This window comes from Pecten maximus, unplaced genomic scaffold (assembly GCF_902652985.1).
Source record: "Pecten maximus unplaced genomic scaffold, xPecMax1.1, whole genome shotgun sequence".
Taxonomy (NCBI): domain Eukaryota; kingdom Metazoa; phylum Mollusca; class Bivalvia; order Pectinida; family Pectinidae; genus Pecten; species Pecten maximus.
This window is the reverse complement of record NW_022979260.1, coordinates 1-22,260: the sequence shown is the minus strand read 5'-3', so window position 1 is coordinate 22,260 and position 22,260 is coordinate 1. Positions and strand designations below refer to the sequence as shown.

General features: G+C 36.2%; 1 protein-coding gene across 1 annotated transcript; it reads left to right on the top strand.

Annotated features, from left to right (window-relative positions):
• Window positions 1-614: 614 nt before the first annotated feature.
• LOC117318408 (muscle M-line assembly protein unc-89-like) lies at window positions 615-22,085 on the top strand (the record flags this gene model as incomplete). The annotated part of the gene is made up of 14 exons (XM_033873397.1): window positions 615-705; window positions 4,057-4,164; window positions 4,789-4,896; window positions 7,537-7,644; window positions 8,005-8,112; window positions 8,736-8,843; window positions 9,206-9,313; window positions 9,948-10,055; window positions 10,678-10,785; window positions 11,148-11,255; window positions 11,888-11,995; window positions 14,286-14,393; window positions 14,753-14,860; window positions 21,793-22,085. Coding segments are annotated over exons 1-14 (1,680 nt in total), but the record flags the coding sequence as incomplete, so codon positions are not given.
• Between the last annotated feature and the right edge of the window lie 175 nt (window positions 22,086-22,260).

Genomic DNA, 22,260 nt, shown 5'->3' with positions numbered 1-22,260 from the left:
AAATCAATTCTACACCATTGCTCTGATTGTTCTTTCAAAATTTGCCTAATAGGCATGTTTTGATTTTGAAGAAAACAGGTATGATTTTAAAGATTGGGTTTCTAACTTTATTTTACTTAAGTGCAAATTAAATCTTTTTCAATAAAGATAGTGTACAACATTTAAGATAAGTTCAACACAATTTGAAGTATATGACAAACTTGCTTAAATGTGTTCATAATTTTTAAATAAAACAGCATAGATCGGTGCGTTTAAAGCGGAAGAGAAGACATAAAGAACAACCAATTAGAAACAGCAATTGTGAGGACGCTGAAATGAAAGTTATCACCATAAACCAGACAAGGGATACAGCTGTCTCCAGATCTAATCCATTAGTCAAGAACATAGACAGTGACATTTCACAGCCTGTGCTTTCCCGAATTCACGTCTACGACCATGGGACATATATTTACGATATATATGTGGACAATACGAATGTTTTTCGAAGCATCAACGATGAGGTTTCAAATAAAAGCCAGATTCCAATACAATATCTTCTCTTATCATATAACGGGAAAACAATTAATGAAAGCTGGCCATTGGATATCGAGAACGAAGCTAATATACACTTAACAATGAAAGGCAAGGGTGGAATGATGGACGGAGGTGATTTAACTCAAACAAATGACGAAGAATACGACGAAACTTTTGCCGAACCAAATGCAGGTATGCTATCCTATAATACTTAAACAATTTCAATGACGCGGAATGATGATATTAATCACTTTCAAGCTAAAAATCACATTCTTTTATTTAACATCTTTTTTCCGGTGGCGGCGGCGTCAACAATGTTAAGGTTTTGCATATAGCTCAGATTCTGACAAAGCTGGATTAACCAAACCTCAATCATAGATATAGCATGCATGGATAGTACCTTCTACCTTAAAACTAGTTCATAGATTTCTACATTGTTTAGGTAATCTGAAATTTCTGTACTTTAGGAAAACATCAACGCTAAGGTTTTGTGTTTATCTCTTACATATTAGGCTGTTTCTGACGAACTACAAATTGTATCAAAGCTAGAGCAACCAAACTTGGGTCATAGGTGTGTTGTGGGAAGTATGGCTGAATGCATAACACTCTTGACTAACATTTCTACTTTTTTTTTTTTTTTTGTAAAATCCTCAAAATGTCTGAACTGGTAGATCAATGAATTTCATTACTATCTTCAAATAATTCTTATATCCTTGAGTAACCATGTAAAATGCTTAATTTATTAACAAGGCGGGACATGCGGCACATATAGTTACGCGTAATTCTTGTTTACACTTCCTGACAGAAATTCCACGAATTCAATGCAGTTTCATAAACTGTTAAATAATTATAAAATAAATACCTGAAAATTTATTAAAATGTAAGAGGCTGCAGGCACTGGGAGTCTGCCTAATACTGGTGAAGAATATACTTATATGGTATAAATGAACATTTATAACCAGATTTAATCTGGGAATCAAACATAGCCATTCAGCTCCCTCAGGTGGGGTGTCTGAGTGATCTATCAGAATGGGGTGGGGACAATTAGGCTGCTATAATGACGCTTTACTGACCTGACAGACGTCATAATCCTTTAATCTCATTAGCAGAGATATTCTACCATATGTATATATCACCCACTGAAATTAATTCTCGTTGTATTCTGAGAAAATCTGCCGAAAGTATAGTAAGCTTTCTAAATCTCTAAGATTTCCTATGGGGAATGTCCCACACAGCAACCATACATCACTGGTCAACACAAAAATGATATCTACTTGTGCATTTGAATCCAGAATCATGTCTGAAAACAAAGATGTTCCCACTTGTTGTCATACAGCCAGAATTCCGACCAATATGAAAATACTACTGCCAAAAGAAAAACTGTAGGCCATACCTACAGATGAGCTCAAACACCTTAACACAAGAAATCCAGATAGCTACATTAATAAGTTGTACTGCTATATACTAAAATCAGGAGACTACGAAACGAACTTATTAACAAATCTAACAAAAAATCTTACTTTGACAAGTTTATTTCTATAGTGCCTCTCATAAGACCAGGACTAGTGTGACGCCTGGGGCCTGAGGGGCGGGGCCCAAAAAGGGGAACTTAGGTGAATTTTTTTTATATAAAATCCTCCTCCTTAACCTTCGAGTGGATTACAACCAAATTTGTTATGAAACATCATTTGTGGAGGGCAATCATATTTTTAGGTCATCTGACCTAAATGGGTCAGGATAACCTATTGCAATCGTGCTTCGTTCCTCGTCATCCGCCGTGCGCCGTGCTAAGACTTTTTATTTCAAAACGCTACTCCTTCTAAATCCAAAACCAGATTTCTTTCAAATTTGGTTTGAAGCATCATTGGGAGAGGGAAATCATATTTTATATAAATGAAACTGGTTCGACCCCTGGGGACGGAGAGGCGGGGCCCTGAATAGGGAACTTTGCTGAAAATTTGCTTTAAAACCCTACTCCCTCTTAACCCTTTGTTGGATTACAACCACATTTGGTGTGAAACATCATTTGGGGAGGATGATAATATTTTTATATAAACTAGACTGGTTCGACTCTCAGGGACAGAGGGGCGGGGCCCTAAAAGGGGAACTTTGGTGTTTTTTGTTTTAAAACCCTGCTCCTTCTTAATTCTTGGTTGGATTACAACCAAATTTGGTGTGAAAATTATTAGGGTAGAGCGATAATATTTTTAGGTCATCTGACCCAAAGCCATCGTGCTCCGTCCGTCGTCGTTCGCCATTCGCGGTCCGCCATGCGCCGTGCGAAAGACTTTTTATTTCAAAACGCTACTCCTCCTTAACCCTTTGGTGGATTACTTCCAAATTTGGTTTGAAGCATCATTGGGGGGGGGGGGGGGGGGGGGGGGGGGGGGCAATCATATCTTATATAAATGAGGCTGGTGTGACTCCCGGGGCAAGGGGGACGGGGCCCCAAAAGGGGAACAACTTTGGTACATTTTTGCTATAAAATCCTACTCCTTCTTAACCCTTGGTTGGATTACAACCAAATTTGGTGTGAGACATCCTTAGGGGAGTGTAATGATATTTTATATCAACGAAGCTGATCTGACCCCCAGGGCAGAGAAGCGGGGCCAAAAAACTGAAACTTATGTGAATTTTTTATTTAAAATCCTACTCCTTCTTAACCCTTCGGTGGATTTCATCCAAATTTTGTGTGAAAAACCATTCTGAGAGGGCAATCATATTTTATATAAATGAGGCATGTCTAACCCTTTGGGCTGCAATTATGGGGCCCCGAAAGGAGAACTTTGGTGAATTATTGCTTTAAAACCCTAATCCTCTTTAACCCTTGGGTGGAGTATATCCAAATGGTTTGATATGCTATAAGGAGATAGCAGTCACAATTTATATGAATGAGGACCGTGGGGCTCCTGGGGACCGAGGGGCGAGGCCCCAAAAGGAGAACTTAGCAAAAAAATTGCTTTAAAATCGTACCCCTTCGTAATGCCTTTATTGATTACAACAAAATTTGGTTTGAAACACTTTAAGGGAATAGCAATCATATTTTATATAAATGAGACAGGTCTGCGCCCTGGGGAAAGAAGGATGGGACGCCCAAAAGGAGCACTTAGATTAAATATTGCTTTAAAATGCTACTTTTCATTAATGCCTTAATTGAATACAACAATATTTAATATGAAACATCATTGAGGAAGGGAAATCCCTAATTCCTATAAATGAGGCTCACCCACCCATTGGGACAGAGGGGCATGCCCCAAAATGGGAACTTGGCTGCTTTAAAGTGCTGCTCCTCGATAAAAACCAGATTTGATCCGAAACATAACTGACTGCGTATAGATAATTTATGATGCTCGATTGAGGGGTGTATCCCTGTTGTAAGTGTTTGTCAGATGACCGTTAAGGCCCAAGGACCTTTTGTAAAAAATCACGTTCGCAAAACTTTTTGTGAATTATTAAATATTTGCATTTTGTTTTCGCATGATAGACAATGAATTCACTATGCTTTTGATTGTCAAACTAAGAGACTTTCCCTTTAATTCACAGAATGTTTGAAGAAGCCAGCTAAATCAGTTTCCGGGGAACAAAAAACCAGGACTCCATCGTCCAGAAGCAGTAAAGAAAAATTAGAGCATTTACCTGATACTCGTACTGGTGAGTTTTTCTCCGGCATAGGGTTATAGAGTGGAATGTTTCGTTTATTTTATAATTTTCATTGCATCAATATTTGCTTTAAAGTCCCCCACCAAAACACCTATATAAGCGTTTCAAACAATAGGTAATTAAATCACTATGGTTTTTAATAATGGTCCACCTACAAATAAGAATACAACATGCGCGAATTATACAATTCTACAAAAAAAGCATTCGACATAGTGGCCATAAACCCAACACAAGACCACTTGCCTTTCACTCATTTTCGTGAGTATTTCTACGGGACCAGAACACTGGCTGGAAGGTTTAGTTTATTTCGTAATATTTAGAGCAATAAGAATCGCATAACCGTCTCCTCCAAAACACTTATATAAACCTTACACACAAGACAACATGAAATCACTATGATTTTGATGACATATACTACATTATAGTATATAATGATCAATAAAAATTCCTTTTATGTAGTGTATCAATTTGGATATAATCAATATCATTTTAAAAGTTTACGTTCGAAAAGCTTTTGCGAATACTTGAAGATTTCCTTTTGTTTTTGCATAATAGACAATGAAATCACTATGGCTTTGATTATCAAACAAAGAAACTGTACCCTTTAATTCACAGGATGTTTTAAGAAGCCAGCTAAATCAGTTTCTGGGGAGCAAGAAACCAGGACTCCATCGTCAAGAAACGGTAATGAAAATTCAGAGCATTTACCTGATACTCGTACTGGTGAGTTTATTTGCGTGCCAGGATTATAGAGTGGAAGGTTTCGTTTATTTCATAATTTTCATTGCATCAATATTTTCTCTGCAGTCTCCCTCCAAAACACCTATATCAGTGTTTTACACAATAGGTAATTAAATCACTATGGTTTTTTAATAATAGCCCACCTACAAATAAGAATACGACATGCGCGAATTATACAATTCTACAAAAAAACATACGACATAGTGGCCATAAACCCAACACAAGACCACTTGTCTTTCACTCATTTTCGTGAGTAGTTCTACGGGACAGGAATAAATGTTTGGAGGTTTAGTTTATTTCATAATATTTAGAGCAATATGAATCGCATTACCGTCTCCTCCAAAACACTTATATAAACCTTACACACAAGATACCATGAAATCACTATGATTTTGATGACATATACTACATGTACATTATAGTATATAATGATCAATAAAAATTCCTTTTATGTAGCGTATCAATTTGGATATAATCAATAGCATTTTAAAAGTTCACGTACGAAAAGCGTTTGCGAATTATTGAAGATATTCATTTGGTTCATTTGGATATAATCAAACTTTGGTTTCAACCAAATATGGTGTAACACATCCTTAGGGAAGGGCGGTCATATTTTTTTTATATAAATGAGGTTAGTGTGACGCCTGGGGCCTGAGGGTCGGTGCCCCAAAAGGGGAACTTGGGTAATCTTTGTTATAAAATCCTCCTCCTTAACCTTTGAGTGGATTACAACCAACTTTAGTGTGAAACATCATTGGGGCAGGACAATGATATTTTATATAAATGAGGCTGGTCTGACCCCTAGGGCCAAAGGGGCGTGGCCCATAAAGGGGAACTTTGGAGAATTTTTGCTATCAAATCCTTCTCCTCCTTAACACAAAATTTGGTGTGAAACATCATTTGTGGAGGGCAATCATATTTTTAGGTCATCTGGGTCAGGATGACTTATTGCAATCGTGCTTCGTTCCTCGTCATCCGCCGTGCGCCGTGCTAAGACTTTTTATTTCAAAACGCTACTCCTTATAAATCCAAAGGCAGATTTCCTTTAAATTTGGTTTGAAGCATCATTGGGAGAGGGAAATCATATCTTATTTAAATGAAGCTGGTTCGACTCTTATATAAATGAAGCTGGTTCGACCCCTGGAGACGGAGAGGCGGGGCCCTAAAAGGGGAACTTTGCTGAAATTTTGCTTTAAAACCCAACTCCTTCTTAACCCTTTGTTGGATTACAACCAAATTTGGTGTGAAACATCATTTGGGGAGGATGATCATATTTTATATAAATTAGACTGGTCGGACCCCAAGGGACAGAGGGGCGGGGCCCTAAAAGGGGAACTTTGGTGATTTTTGGTTTTAAAACCCTGCTCCGTCTTAACTCTTGGTTGAATTACAACCAAATTTGGTGTGAAATATTATTAAGGTAGAGCGATAATATTTTTAGGTCATATAACCCAAAGGGTCAGTATGACCTATAGCCATCGTGTTCCGTCCGTCTTGGTTCGCCGTTCGCCGTGCGCCGTGCGAAAGACTTTTTTATTTCAAAACGCTACTCCTCCTTAACCCTTTGGTGGATTACTTCCAAATTTAGTTTGACGCATCATTCGGGGGAGCCCAATCATATCTGATATAAATGAAGCTGGCCTGACCCCCAGGGCAGAGAGGCGGGGCCCAAAAAGTGAAACTTTGGTGAATTGTTGCTTTAAAATCCTACTCCTTCTTAACCCTTCGGTGGATTTCATACAAATTTTGTGTGAAAAATCATTTTGGGAGGGAAATCATATTTTATATAAATGAGGCATGTCAGACCCTTAGGGCCGCAATGATGTGGTCCCAAAAGGTGAACTTTGGTGAAGTATTGCTTTTTAACCCTAATCCTCTTTAACCCTTGGGTGGAATATATCCAAATTTGGTTTGATATGTTATAAGGGGATGGCAGTCACAATTTATATAAATGAGGATTATGGGGCCCCTGGGGACAGAGGGGTGAGGCCCCAAAAGGAGAACTTAGCAAAAATTTTGCTTCAAAATCGTACTCCTTCGTAATGCCTTTATTGATTACAGCCAAATTTGGTTTGCAACATCTTAAGGGAATAGCAATCATATTTTATATAAATGAGACAGGTCTGAGCCCTAGGGAAAGGATAGGACGCCCAAAAGGAGCACTTGGATTAAATATTGCTTTAAAATGCTACCTCTCATTAATGCCTTAATTGAATACAACAACATTTAATATGAAACATCATTGAGAAAGGGAAACCCCTAATTACTTTAAATGAGGCTTATCCCACCCATTGGTACAGAGGAGCATGCCCCAAAAATGGGAACTTGGCTGCTTTAAGATATTGCTCCTCGTTTAAGCCAAAATGGATAAAAACCAGATTTGATCCGAAACATAACTGACTGCGTATAGATAATTTATGGTAATGATGCTGGATTAAGGGGTGTATTTCTGTTGTAAGTGTTTGTCAGATGACCGTTAAGGCCCAAGGGCCTCTAGTAAAAAATCACGTTCGCTAAACTTTTGCGAATTATTAGAGATTTGCATTTTGTTTTCGCATGATAGACAATTAATTCATTATGCTTTTGATTGTCAAACCAAGAAACTTTACCTTTAATTCACAGAATGTTTGAAGAAGCCAGCTAAATCAGTTTCCGGGGAACAAAAAACCAGGACTCCATCGTCCAGAAGCAGTAAAGAAAAATTAGAGCATTTACCTGCTACTCGTACTGGTGAGTTTTTCTCCGGGACAAGATTATGGTATGGAAGGTTTCGTTAATTTCATAATTTTCATTGCATCAATATTTGCTTTGCAGTCCCCCTCCATAACATCTATTTAAGCGTTTCACACAATAGCAATGTTCTCACTATTATTTTGATAACATATACTACATTATATTATATAATGACAATCAAAATATCTTCTTTTATGTAGCGTATCCATTCGGATATAATCAATAGCATTTTAAAAATTCACGTTCGAAAAGCTTTTGCGAATAATTAAAGAGTTGTATTTTGTTTTCGCATGACAGACAATGAGTTCACTATGCTTTTGATTGTCAAACCAAGAGATTGTACCCTTTAATTCACAGAATGTTCAAAGAAACCAGTTAAATTAGTTTCTGGGGCACAAAACACCAGGACTTCATCGTCCAGAAGCGGTAATGAAAAATCAGAGCATTTACCTGCTACTGCTACTGGTGAGTTTTTCTCCGGGACAAGATTATGGTATGGAAGGTTTCGTTAATTTCATAATTTTCATTGCATCAATATTTGCTTTAAAGTCCCCCTCCAAAACACCTATATCAGTGTTTTACACAATAGGCAATTAAATCACTATTGTTATTCATAATGGCCCACCTACAAATAAGAATACAACATGCGCGAATTATACAATTCTACAAAAAAGCATACGACATAGTGGCCATAAACCCAACACAAGACCACTTGCCTTTCACTCATTTTCGTGAGTATTTCTACGGGACCGGAACACTGGCTGGAAGGTTTAGTTTATTTCGTAATATTTAGAGCAATAAGAATCGCATAACCGTCTCCTCCAAAACACTTATATAAACCTTACACACAAGACAACATGAAATCACTATGATTTTGATACCATATACTACATTATAGTATATAATCATCAATAAAAAATCCTTTTATGTAACGTATCCATTCGGATATAATCAATAGCATTTTAAAAGTTTACGTTCGAAAAGCTTTTGCGAATTATTGACGATTTTCATTTTGTTTTTCATAATAGACAATGAAATCACTATGGCTTTGATTATCAAACAAAGAAACTGTACCCTTTAATTCACAGGATGTTTGAAGAAGCCAGCTAAATCAGTTTCCGGGGAACAAAAAACCAGCACTCCATCGTCAAGAAGTGGTAATGAAAAATCAGAGCATTTACCTGCAACTCGTACTGGTGAGTTTTTCTCCGGGACAAGATTATGGTATGGAAGGTTTCGTTAATTTCATAATTTTCATTGCATCAATATTTGCTTTGCAGTCCCCCTCCATAACATCTATTTAAGCGTTTCACACAATAGGCAATGAACTCACTATTATTTTGATAACATATACTACATTATATTATATAATGATTAATAAAAATATCTTCTTTTATGTAGCGTATCCATTCGGATATAATCAATAGCATTTTAAAAATTCACGTTCGAAAAGCTTTTGCGAATAATTAAAGAGTTGTATTTTGTTTTCGCATGACAGACAATGAATTCACTATGCTTTTGATTGTCAAACCAAGAGATTGTACCCTTTAATTCACAGAATGTTCAAAGAAACCAGTTAAATTAGTTTCTGGGGCACAAAACACCAGGACTCCATCGTCCAGAAGCGGTAATGAAAAATCAGAGCATTTACCTGCTACTGCTACTGGTGAGTTTTTCTCCGGGACAAGATTATGGTATGGAAGGTTTCATTAATTTCATAATTTTCATTGCATCAATATTTGCTTTAAAGTCCCCCTCCAAAATACCTATATAAACGTTTCAAATAATAGGCAATTAAATCACTATTGTTATTCATAATGGCCCACCTACAAATAAGAATACATCATGCGCGAATTATACAATTCTACAAAAAAGCATACGACATAGTGGCCATAAACCCAACACAAGACCACTTGCCTTTCACTCATTTTCGTGAGTATTTCTACGGGACAGGAACAAAGGCTTGAAGGTTTAGTTTATTTCGTAATATTTAGAGCAATAAGAATCGCATAACCGTCTCCTCCAAAACACTTATACAAGTGTATATACCTTACACATTATACAAAATGAACTCACTATGATTTTGATAACATATACAACATTATAGTATATAATCATCAATAAAAATTCCTTTTATGTAACGTATCCATTCGGATATAATCAATAGCATTTTAAAAGTTTACGTTCGAAAAGCTTTTGCGAATTATTGACGATTTTCATTTTTTTTTTTTTCATAATAGACAATGAAATCACTATGGCTTTGATTATCAAACAAAGAAACTGTACCCTTTAATTCACAGGATGTTTGAAGAAGCCAGCTAAATCAGTTTCGGGGGAACAAAAAACCAGGACTCCATCGTCAAGAAGTGGTAATGAAAAATCAGAGCATTTACCTGATACTCGTACTGGTGAGTTTTCTGCGTGCCAGGATTATAGAGTGGAAGGTTTCGTTTATTTCATAATTTTCATTGCATCAATATTTGCTTTAAAGTCCCCCTCCAAAACACCTATATCAGTGTTTTACACAATAGGCAATTAAATCACTATTGTTATTCATAATGGCCCACCTACAAATAAGAATACAACATGCGCGAATTATACAATTCTACAAAAAAGCATACGACATAGTGGCCATAAACCCAACACAAGACCACTTGCCTTTCACTCATTTTCGTGAGTATTTCTACGGGACCGGAACACTGGCTGGAAGGTTTAGTTTATTTCGTAATATTTAGAGCAATAAGAATCGCATAACCGTCTCCTCTAAAACACTTATATAAACCTTACACACAAGACAACATGAAATCACTATGATTTTGATACCATATACTACATTATAGTATATAATCATCAATAAAAAATCCTTTTATGTAACGTATCCATTCGGATATAATCAATAGCATTTTAAAAGTTTACGTTCGAAAAGCTTTTGCGAATTATTGACGATTTTCATTTTGTTTTTCATAATAGACAATGAAATCACTATGGCTTTGATTATCAAACAAAGAAACTGTACCCTTTAATTCACAGGATGTTTGAAGAAGCCAGCTAAATCAGTTTCCGGGGAACAAAAAACCAGCACTCCATCGTCAAGAAGTGGTAATGAAAAATCAGAGCATTTACCTGCAACTCGTACTGGTGAGTTTTTCTCCGGGACAAGATTATGGTATGGAAGGTTTCGTTAATTTCATAATTTTCATTGCATCAATATTTGCTTTGCAGTCCCCCTCCATAACATCTATTTAAGCGTTTCACACAATAGGCAATGAACTCACTATTATTTTGATAACATATACTACATTATATTATATAATGATTAATAAAAATATCTTCTTTTATGTAGCGTATCCATTCGGATATAATCAATAGCATTTTAAAAATTCACGTTCGAAAAGCTTTTGCGAATAATTAAAGAGTTGTATTTTGTTTTCGCATGACAGACAATGAATTCACTATGCTTTTGATTGTCAAACCAAGAGATTGTACCCTTTAATTCACAGAATGTTCAAAGAAACCAGTTAAATTAGTTTCTGGGGCACAAAACACCAGGACTCCATCGTCCAGAAGCGGTAATGAAAAATCAGAGCATTTACCTGCTACTGCTACTGGTGAGTTTTTCTCCGGGACAAGATTATGGTATGGAAGGTTTCATTAATTTCATAATTTTCATTGCATCAATATTTGCTTTAAAGTCCCCCTCCAAAATACCTATATAAACGTTTCAAATAATAGGCAATTAAATCACTATTGTTATTCATAATGGCCCACCTACAAATAAGAATACATCATGCGCGAATTATACAATTCTACAAAAAAGCATACGACATAGTGGCCATAAACCCAACACAAGACCACTTGCCTTTCACTCATTTTCGTGAGTATTTCTACGGGACAGGAACAAAGGCTTGAAGGTTTAGTTTATTTCGTAATATTTAGAGCAATAAGAATCGCATAACCGTCTCCTCCAAAACACTTATACAAGTGTATATACCTTACACATTATACACAATGAACTCACTATGATTTTGATAACATATACAACATTATAGTATATAATCATCAATAAAAATTCCTTTTATGTAACGTATCCATTCGGATATAATCAATAGCATTTTAAAAGTTTACGTTCGAAAAGCTTTTGCGAATTATTGACGATTTTCATTTTTTTTTTTCATAATAGACAATGAAATCACTATGGCTTTGATTATCAAACAAAGAAACTGTACCCTTTAATTCACAGGATGTTTGAAGAAGCCAGCTAAATCAGTTTCGGGGGAACAAAAAACCAGGACTCCATCGTCAAGAAGTGGTAATGAAAAATCAGAGCATTTACCTGATACTCGTACTGGTGAGTTTTCTGCGTGCCAGGATTATAGAGTGGAAGGTTTCGTTTATTTCATAATTTTCATTGCATCAATATTTTCTCTGCAGTCTCCCTCCAAAACACCTATATCAGTGTTTCACACAATAGGTAATTAAATCACTATGGTTTTTTAATAATGGCCCACCTACAAATAAGAATACAACATGCGCGAATTATACAATTCTACAAAAAAACATACGACATAGTGGCCATAAACCCAACACAAGACCGCTTGTCTTTCACTCATTTTCGTGAGGAGTTCTACGGGACAGGAACAAAGGCTTGAAGTTTTAGTTTATTTCATAATATTTAGAGCAATAAGAATCGCATAACCGTCTCCTCCAAAACACTTATATAAACCTTACACGCAATTAAGGATTGATTGTCAATTTTGTTGCTTGCATGGACTGATGAAGGGAAGTGAACCTCGTGCAAATGAAGTGAACTGCGAAGCAGTTCATGTACCATTTGGGTACCCAAATGGGTCAGGATGACCTATTGCAATCGTGCTTCGTCCCTCGTCATCCGCCGCGCGCGGAGCAAAAGACTTTTTATTTCAAAACGCTACTCCTTCTAAATCCAAAGGCAGATTTCTTTCAAATTTGGTTTGAAGCATCATTTGGAGAGGGAAATCATATTTGGTATAACTGAAGCTGGTTCGACCCCTGGAGACGGAGAGGCGGGGCCCTAAAAGGGGAACTTTGCTGAAATTTTGCTTTAAAACCCAACTCCTTCTTAACCCTTTGTTGGATTACAACCAAATTTGGTGTGAAACATCATTTGGGGGAGGATGATCATATTTTATATAAATTAGACTGGTCCGACCCCAAGGTACAGAGGGGCGGGGCCCTAAAAGGGAACTTTGGTGATTTTTGGTTTTAAAACCCTGCTCCTTCTTAATTCTTGATTGGATTACAACAAAATTTGGTGTGAAATATTATTATGGTAGAGCGATAATATTTTATGTCATCTGACCCAAAGGGTCAGTATGACCTATAGACATCGTGTTCCGCCGTCGTCGTTCGCCGTCCGCCGTGCGTCTTGCGGAAGACTTTTTATTTCAAAACGCTACTCCTCCTTAACCCTTTGGTGGATTACTTCCAAATTTGGTTTGAAGCATCATTGGGGGATGCCAATCATATCTTATATAAATGAGGCTGGTGTGACCCCCGGGGCAAGAGGGGCGGGGCCCCAAAAGGGGAACAACTTTGGTAAATTTTTGCTATAAAATCCTACTCCTTCTTAACCCATGGGTGGATTACAACCAAATTTGGTGTGAGACATCCTTAGGAGGAGGGCAATGATATTGTATATCAATGAAGCTTGCCTGACCCCCAGGGCAGAGAGGCGGGGCCAAAAAAGTGAAACTTTGGTGAATTTTTGCTCTAAAATCCTACTCCTTCTTAACCCTTCGGTGGATTTCATCCTTTTGTGTGAAAAATCATTTTGGGAGGGCAATCATATTTGATATAAAAGAGGCATATCTGACCTTGGGCCGCTATGGTGGGGTCCCAAAAGGTGAACTTTGGTGAATTATTGCTTTTAAACCCTAATCCTCTTTAACCCTTGGGTGGAATACATCCAAATTTGGTTTGATATGCTATAAGGGGATGGCAGTCACAATTGATATAAATGAGGACTATGGGGCCCCTTGTGACAGAGGGGCGAGGCCCCAAAAGGAGAACTTAGCCAATGTTTTGCTTTAAAATCGTACTCCTTCGTAATGCCTTTATTCATTACAACCAAATTTGGTTTGCATCATCTTAAGGGAATAGCAATCATATTTTATATAAATCAGACAGGTCTGAGCCATGGGGAAAGGAAAGGATTGCTTTAAAATGCTACTTCTCATTAATGCCTTAATTCAATACAACAGTATTTAATATGAAACATCATTGAGGAAGGGAAATCCCTAATTACTTTAAATGAGGCTTATCCCACCCATTGGTACATAGGAGGATGCCCCAAAAATGGGAACTTGCCTGCTTTAAGATGCTGCTCCTCGTTTAAGCCTAAATGGATAACAACCAGATTTGATCCGAAACATAACTGACTGCGTATAGATAATTTATGGTAATGATGCTGGATTAAGGGGTGTATTCCTGTTGTAAATGTTTGTCAGATGACCGTTAAGGCCCAAGGGCCTCTTGTAAAAAATCATGTTCGCAAAACTTTTGCGAATTATTAAAGATTTGCATTTTGTTTTCGCATGATAGACAATTAATTCATTATGCTTTTGATTGTCAAACCAAGAAACTTTACCTTTAATTCACAGAATGTTTGAAGAAGCCAGCTAAATCAGTTTCCGGGGAACAAAAAACCAGCACTCCATCGTCAAGAAGCGGTAAAGAAACATTAGAGAATTTACCTGCAACTCGTACTGGTGAGTTTTTCTCCGGGACAAGATTATGGTATGGAAGGTTTCGTTAATTTCATAATTTTCATTGCATCAATATTTGCTTTGCAGTCCCCCTCCATAACATCTATTTAAGCGTTTCACACAATAGGCAATGAACTCACTATTTTGATAACATATACTACATTATATTATATAATGATTAATAAAAATATCTTCTTTTATGTAGCGTATCCATTCGGATACAATCAATAGCATTTTAAAAATTCACGTTCGAAAAGCTTTTGCGAATAATAAAAGAGTTGTATTTTGTTTTCGCATGATAGACAATGAAATCACTATGGCTTTGATTATCAAACCAAGAGACTGTACACTTTTATTCACAGAATGTTCGAAGAAACCAGCTAAATTAGTTTCTAGGGAACAAGAAACCAGGACTTCATCGTCAAGAAGCGGTAATGAAAAATCAGAGCATTTACCTGCTACTCGTACTGGTGAGTTTTCTGCGTGCCAGGATTATAGAGTGGAAGGTTTCGTTTATTTCATAATTTTCATTGCATCAATATTTTCTCTGCAGTCTCCCTCCAAAACACCTATATCAGTGTTTTACACAATAGGTAATTAAATCACTATGGTTTTTTAACAATGGCCCACCTACAAAGAAGAATACAACATGCGCGAATTATACAATTCTACAAAAAAGCATACGACATAGTGGCCATAAACCAAACACAAGACCACTTGTCTTTCACTCATTTTCGTGAGTAGTTCTAAGGGACAGGAATAAAGGTTTGGAGGTTTAGTTTATTTCATAATATTTAGAGCAATAAGAATCGCATAACCGTCTCCTCCAAAACACTTATACAAGTGTATATACCTTACACATTATACACAATGAACTCACTATGATTTTGATAACATATACAACATTATAGTATATAATGATCAATAAAAAATCCTTTTATGTAACGTATCAATTTGGATATAATCAATAGCATTGTTAATGTTCACGTTCGAAAAGCTTTTGCGAATTAATGAAGATTTTCATTTAGTTTTTGCATGATAGACAATGAAATCACTATGGTTTTGATTGTCAAATCAAGAAGCATTATCCTTTAAATCACAGAATGTCTGAAGAAACCAGCTTTCGTTTATATCATACTTTATCAATGCCTCAATAACTGCTTGGCAGTCCCCCTCCCAAATACCTGTATAAGCATTTCGCACAATAGGTAATGAACGCTCTATGGTTTTTAATATACAATTCTACAAAATAGCATACGATTTTGTGGCCTTAAGCCCATCAATCCTTATAAAGGAAGAAGTAAGAACCAGACATGCACGCATGTACTCCTACAAATTCATAGCTGCTAGAAGACATAAGCATTATAGTCATAATGATCAATTCTGTCATGGTGACACATTTCTAAATGATTTATCAGTTGCTGCAGTTTTCGCCGTTTGATAGCAATATGTGTCTTTTCTCTTTAAGTTCACATACATAGTTCTCTATTTTCTAAAATATTTTAAGTTATGTGACAATCTTTCAGCGTTCTCTGCATATTATTATCTGTATCATATCAACCATTTTTTTCCTACCCGGCTTCAATTATTAAAGTGTTTGCCTTCAATTTTGAATAATAGTGTGTCATATTTGTGTCGACATTCTGAAACGGTTATGATGGAACATTGTAGGCTGATCCAGAAACTTTGTTTTCGTTGCTTTTAATGACCTCTCCTCTCTGGAATTAATCTAATAATCGAAACATTTTATAATAAATAATCCATATAATGAATATAGCTAGTACCAAAATTTATTACTTTGACACTTCGTGAGGAAAATAAGCTATACATATTCATATTAGTTCAATTTCCTAACAGTTCTGTAAGCAAAATCTGCAGAAAGACAGAAAATATTGCCATTCGTTTTGGGAAGCTCATTAATGCGTGTTTTGATAAGAAATAGATGTATTTTTGAAATATAGTCTGTTAATGAAGATGCATTATTAAGCTGCGATAGAAAATGTAATAGTTGATCGAGCACAATACATACAATGTAATAATCTATCATAATAAATTGAAATTAAATTTTGAGGTTTTCAGATTAATTTGCAAAACTTTTGCAAATTGTGGTTCATTTGGTTTTTGAAAAAAAGGCAATGAAATCACTGCAATTCTAATTATCAAATAAAGGAAAGTTTAATCTTCAGAATCAACAATAAGCGCAGCAAGTACTCCATCGTCAGGGAACGATCAACAAGCACAAGAACATTTACCTGTCAATGCTGGTGAGTTCGTCTCCGGGGCAAGCACATAGAGAGAAAGGTTCCGTTTATTTCAATACCATCTCATTATTATTTAGGTCAACACGAAGGGCATTTAGATCGCACTAAAACGCTTATATGAACTCTTCTCGCTATTTGATGGTTTCTTTTGCAAAATATAATAAATAAATGTATACATTTTTTACCTTCAAACATAACAGCTTGGATAACTGGTTAAGCATGCATATAATTGTGTCAATTCGAATATTCAGCAAAATATCTTTTTCTTATATATTTCCTACGGAGCCCCTTGACTGACATGCTACACACTTATTCTGTTTCGTTATATCGAAATGTTATTTCGTTACATCGAAATAATAATTCGTTCTATCGAAATGTGATTTCGTTATATCGAAATATTATTTCGTTTTATCGAAATAATAATTCGTATTATCGAAATGTTATTTCGTTTTATCGAAATAATAATTCGTATTATCGAAATACCATTTTGTCCCACAGGGGCTTGGCACGATTTTCCAAATGATAGTCCATATATATATGTATATAATATCAAGGGTAGTAACTACAAAGAGGGGGAAGACGAACGTATTTTAAAAAAAATAATTTGTCGTATTCTGCGGGTCAAAAATCTTAGTGACACATACATTACCTTAAAGAGAAATGTTTTATCTTTCCAATGAGTGTTCGATGAACAAAATTGGCCAAGTATTATCCGAGTTATGACCTGACGAATTCGGAAATAGATGCTGAAATGGCTAGGTCGGAATCTCCCTGTCCGGTTGAATAGTCGTCTCGCCTCTAATGGGTACCTCAATAACCATTCAGAAATCGAAAAATCGACGCTTGCAGCGGTATACAGTAACCATAACTATGTCAATATAGGATGTCGGTTGGTTATGTTATCCGTCATGTGCCGTAGCCAATTCCATATTACATCACCGAGCTTACCGTCTTCAAACAGAACCGAATTGTTATGAATGAATTTTGACCAATTTTGGTCAGACGAATCTTTAATGGAACAACGTTTGCATAAAATATTACTCTGGTCCTTTCTGGTGCGGAGGCGGGGCCCAATAGGGTGAAATAGAGGCCATTACTTTCAATCGATACCTGTCATGAACAACAAAATGGATACAAATTTCTTCAGATGCATCCTTGGGGAAAGTAGAAGAAGTTTTACTTAAATGATGACTTTGTTTCCCTTGGGTCGGTAAGGCAGCGCACAGCAGTGAAATATTTAAGTCATTTAAATTGCTACTAGTGAATGGATTTAGACCAAATTTGGTTAGAAGCAATCTTAAGGAATAGGGGAACAAATCTAGCATAAATGGCGACTCTTGTTCCCCCAGCGGGATCCCATAGGGAAAATAGAGGTTATCCCTTTATATCGCTACTAGTCATGAATGAGTGAATGGATTTTGTTAAAATTTGGTCAGAAGCATTCTTTGGGGAAAGGAGAACCAATTCTGTATGAATGGCGACCCCCTGTGGCAGGAAGAGTAGGATCAATTTGGTAAATATAACATATTTTGAATCGTTCTTTTGTTAGAATGATATGATTTGGTATAGATATATTTGGTCTTGAGAACCTTGAGTGAAGTGGAACCAATATTCATAAATTATGTGCCTGCCCCCAAGGGACTTAAAGGTGCGGGGAAATATGGCAAACTCTTTATAATCCTCTTTCTGTAGAAATGAAATGATTTGTTCTTAAGTATCATAGGATCTAATGGGGAACTAATTCTGTATGGCTGATCTTGACCCAGAAGAACTAAGAAATGTCTATCACTTATCTCTTACTGGTAGCATTCCTGGGTGGTTGGGGTTTAAAATTGAAAATTGTACAAATGGAGAAGTTGATCATCCACCCAGAAACCCAGAAGGGCATTTCCAGAATGCGTAAATTTGCCTTTATCTCTATCTAAGCAATATCAATGATATATCACTTTTATTTTAGATGTAACTGATTCCAGATTGTACAAATATTTGGTCTGACACACAGGGCCCGGAAGGATAGGGCTAAAATTCAGCAATTGTAGCACTTCAGGTGTTTACATGGATTTAATGATTCAAAAAGTTCGAAATCAAGGTTCTTAGAATTAAGTTTCTAATTAGATAGCTTCTTTTGAAAATAAAGTTAATAAACACCATTCCCAAACAGGCTGGTCAAATGGCGAAGCTTTGTTCCTTACAGAAATATTGTACATTTGTAGATTAGTAGCATGTCCGAAAATGAGTGCTAAGTATAACACAGAGGTGTCATCAAATGTCTGTCCTAAGTGCGCATTGAATTCTATGTACTGCTGCTGCTTCTTGTAAAGGGATGCTTACAAAACTATCACATTTTTCAACACGTGAGTTCAATTTTAATTAAATGACCTTGGTCCACGTGGACGCCGGCCAGGACATTTGTCCTAAATTCTCTAACCTATCTGTTAATACTAATTTACTACCTGTCCCAGGGCTACACCATCTGTTTTCTTTTATTTAAATATATTTACCCTTGCTGGCCAGCCTATACACTAATATTTATATGTACACACATATATAAAGACACATTTTCTCAAGTACATGTATTTTTCAGTTATAATTATTAAATATAATTATTCAATACTCAGTTATAATTATTAATTATAATTATTCAATAAGAAATTACATAAAATTATTCCGTCACCAAGTCCATTGCGTTACATTAGTCAGCTATGTTATGCCTATTATCTTGTGAATCTATTATCTAATCATATCGAGATGTTTACTCGAGATCTTTATGTCACAGTTCGAATCTGTTCGAAGACGTCTGCCAAATAATTGGATATTGCACACTGATAACGTTAATCATACCAGCGATAACATTACCATATTCCGAGACGCAAACGTGCATGTTTCACAAAAGTATTTCTAAATCTAAAACAACCGCAGTGATTACTTATAAAACAATTAATCAATGAAAAGCCCGTGATTGGCTTATATCAAGGCATAATGGAGTAGATCAGCTTCAAAGTAATCGTTCATCAATGATCCCCTTTGGGGCCTCGCCCTTCTGTAGTCAGGGGTCGGAGCAGCCTCATTTATATAAATCATGATAGCTTTTCTCCATGATGTTTCTGAATGAATTTGGTCGTTATCTGTCGAAGAATTAAGGATGATTAATAGTTTAAAGCAAAACTTCAATTAAGTTCCCCGTGTAGGGCACGCTCCTTTGTTTTCAGGGGTCGGACAAGTCCCATTCTTTTTAATGATGACTGTTTTCTCACAATGATGTTTCAGACCAAATTTGATTGTTGTTCGTTAAGGCATTAAGGAGAAGTGGCGTTGTAAAGGATAATTGCAGCCAATTTCCACTTTTTGGACCCATCCCTCTGTTCTCGGGGTCGGACCGGCCTCATTTGTATCAATTATTATTGTTCTCTCCCCGATGATGATTCAGATCATATTTAGTTGAATTCCGTTATAGCGATATTGTTAAGTAGCGATTTGAAAGTAGAAGTTCACACACGGCGCTCGGTGCACGATGAACGACGAAACCAGATGGTTATGTCATTTTGATCCTTCAAATGACTTTAACAACCAGAGTGTACTCTTATCATAAACCGTCTCGCGGTTATTTTTTTCTTTTCATCAAGCGCCATAACATGAAAATGTATTCAAATTCTACAACTGATGTGTTCTTCTATCAGTATCTTAATAAACTGGTATACATTATTATTTTATAGATCAGTGGGAAATGTTATCAGCGCTGGGACTTCAAACATATTTTCCTAATAAGCTGACATTTGACGATGTGATGAAAATCTCAAAAGAAGAAAAGGATACCGCGACAACTCTTGCAGATATTCACACTTTGCTGATTCGTAAGCTAATTATGTTAGATTTTGAAAGTTGGGAGAATGTTTTGTATGCTTATTATGATAGTCAACGTTCAAAGGAAACCAATCTAGCTTTAAAATCTGGAGATTGTTTCACCGCTTCGAATTTTCGATCCGATGTCCATAAATATAATCCCGTTGACGTATTTATTACAGTATTTACTTGTCTTCATCAATCGTTACAACGGACTGTATGTTCTAAGCTGTTCATGTGTCGTATGGCTATACCTTTGGTATATCCTGTGAAGCAAAATAAAAAAGAACTAACCTTCTTCATGTGGCCACTTCATGCAATAATAGTTAAAGATGGGAAGGTAGAAACAAGTGTTGTGAACTGCAAACAACATATCGTCTCTTTTGTAAGGTTAGGACGTCCAAAAATATCAAAATCTGTAATAGCAAACGGGTTCTTAAACAATGAGGTTAATAACACTTTCTTCGGGTATGGATGTAAATTGGCATCGAGCGAGAAAGTTACGAGTAAAGGACTTATTGAGAGCGCCTGGTTTTTACCGTCACCAAGACATCGCGGTATCTTCAGCAGAGTAACACAGATTTTAAATCTTCGAGGCGATTCCGCATTACATGAGAAGCAAATGCAGTTTCTAGATACCGTCTCAAATGTCATGGTTATAGTAACAGATAAAGAAAACTTGGAAAAAAGCGAAGTTCCTCATCAACTCAGTAATACTTTGCTCCATGTTATATGTCTGGTAATAGGCGATGATCTGACCAATGAATTCACCCGAAAATATGCATCAAATCTTTCAAAACATTTTAGCGTATATTTTGTTTGTCTACCGGAAGGCAGTAGTTTATTAGAAATTAGAGAACTGGTCGTACCAGTTCTTGAAAATATACTTTCAAAGATTAAAAATGACACCATCACGATCAAGCAAATATGTGAAAAGGCGCGATCGATAGATATCATTATTGATGAAGAACGCCAAAACTGTGTTGCTGGAAGGATACAAGCAGATAAACTATTTGTTACCATCAAAGATAAACATCTTCATCAGATAGGAAATAAATTCCTGCCACTTCAAAAAGATCTTTGGGAAAGATACACTTATAAATCAAAAGAGCATAGAAAGGTCAGTCATTTGTCACTAAAAGCAATGAGTAAAATTGAGGACGAAATGAGAAAACTTAGGGTCGAACAATGGAAAGCATACAATAGTTTATTGAATTCGAATGCTGCAAGTAAATCATTTATGGAAAGTTTGGGTAGATTTTATGATGGAGAATTGTACTTTTTTCTGGAAACTTTGAAAGACCACCTCAATGAAAAGTTTAGAAAAGAAATACCTATCTACAGACAGGATTATGAAAAGGCATGGCTAGATTTCCAGCCAAGTCATATAGACAAAACAGAGGTTGAAAGGGCAGAAAAACATATGAGTGATGCATCTGTTGGGATTGAGCATTTTTTTCGAGAAGTAGGTCAGATTTATGAAGCTAGCAAAAGTATTCAGAATGCTAAACTTAAAATGAAACCAGCAGAAGCAGTTGCCAGATCCATAATGCTAGGCTTTCCTTTTGAGTTGATGGATGGCGATGTTGCTAACGTACCTATTGTATGGATAAAGCAAGTTTTTTCTGAACTAAATAGTTCATTGACCGATAAAAAAATCCTGACACTGTCAATCCTAGGTCTTCAAAGTTCAGGAAAGTCAACATTACTAAATGCCATGTTTGGAATATCCTTTTCAGTAAGTCGCTCGGGGTGCTAACCCCTAAACC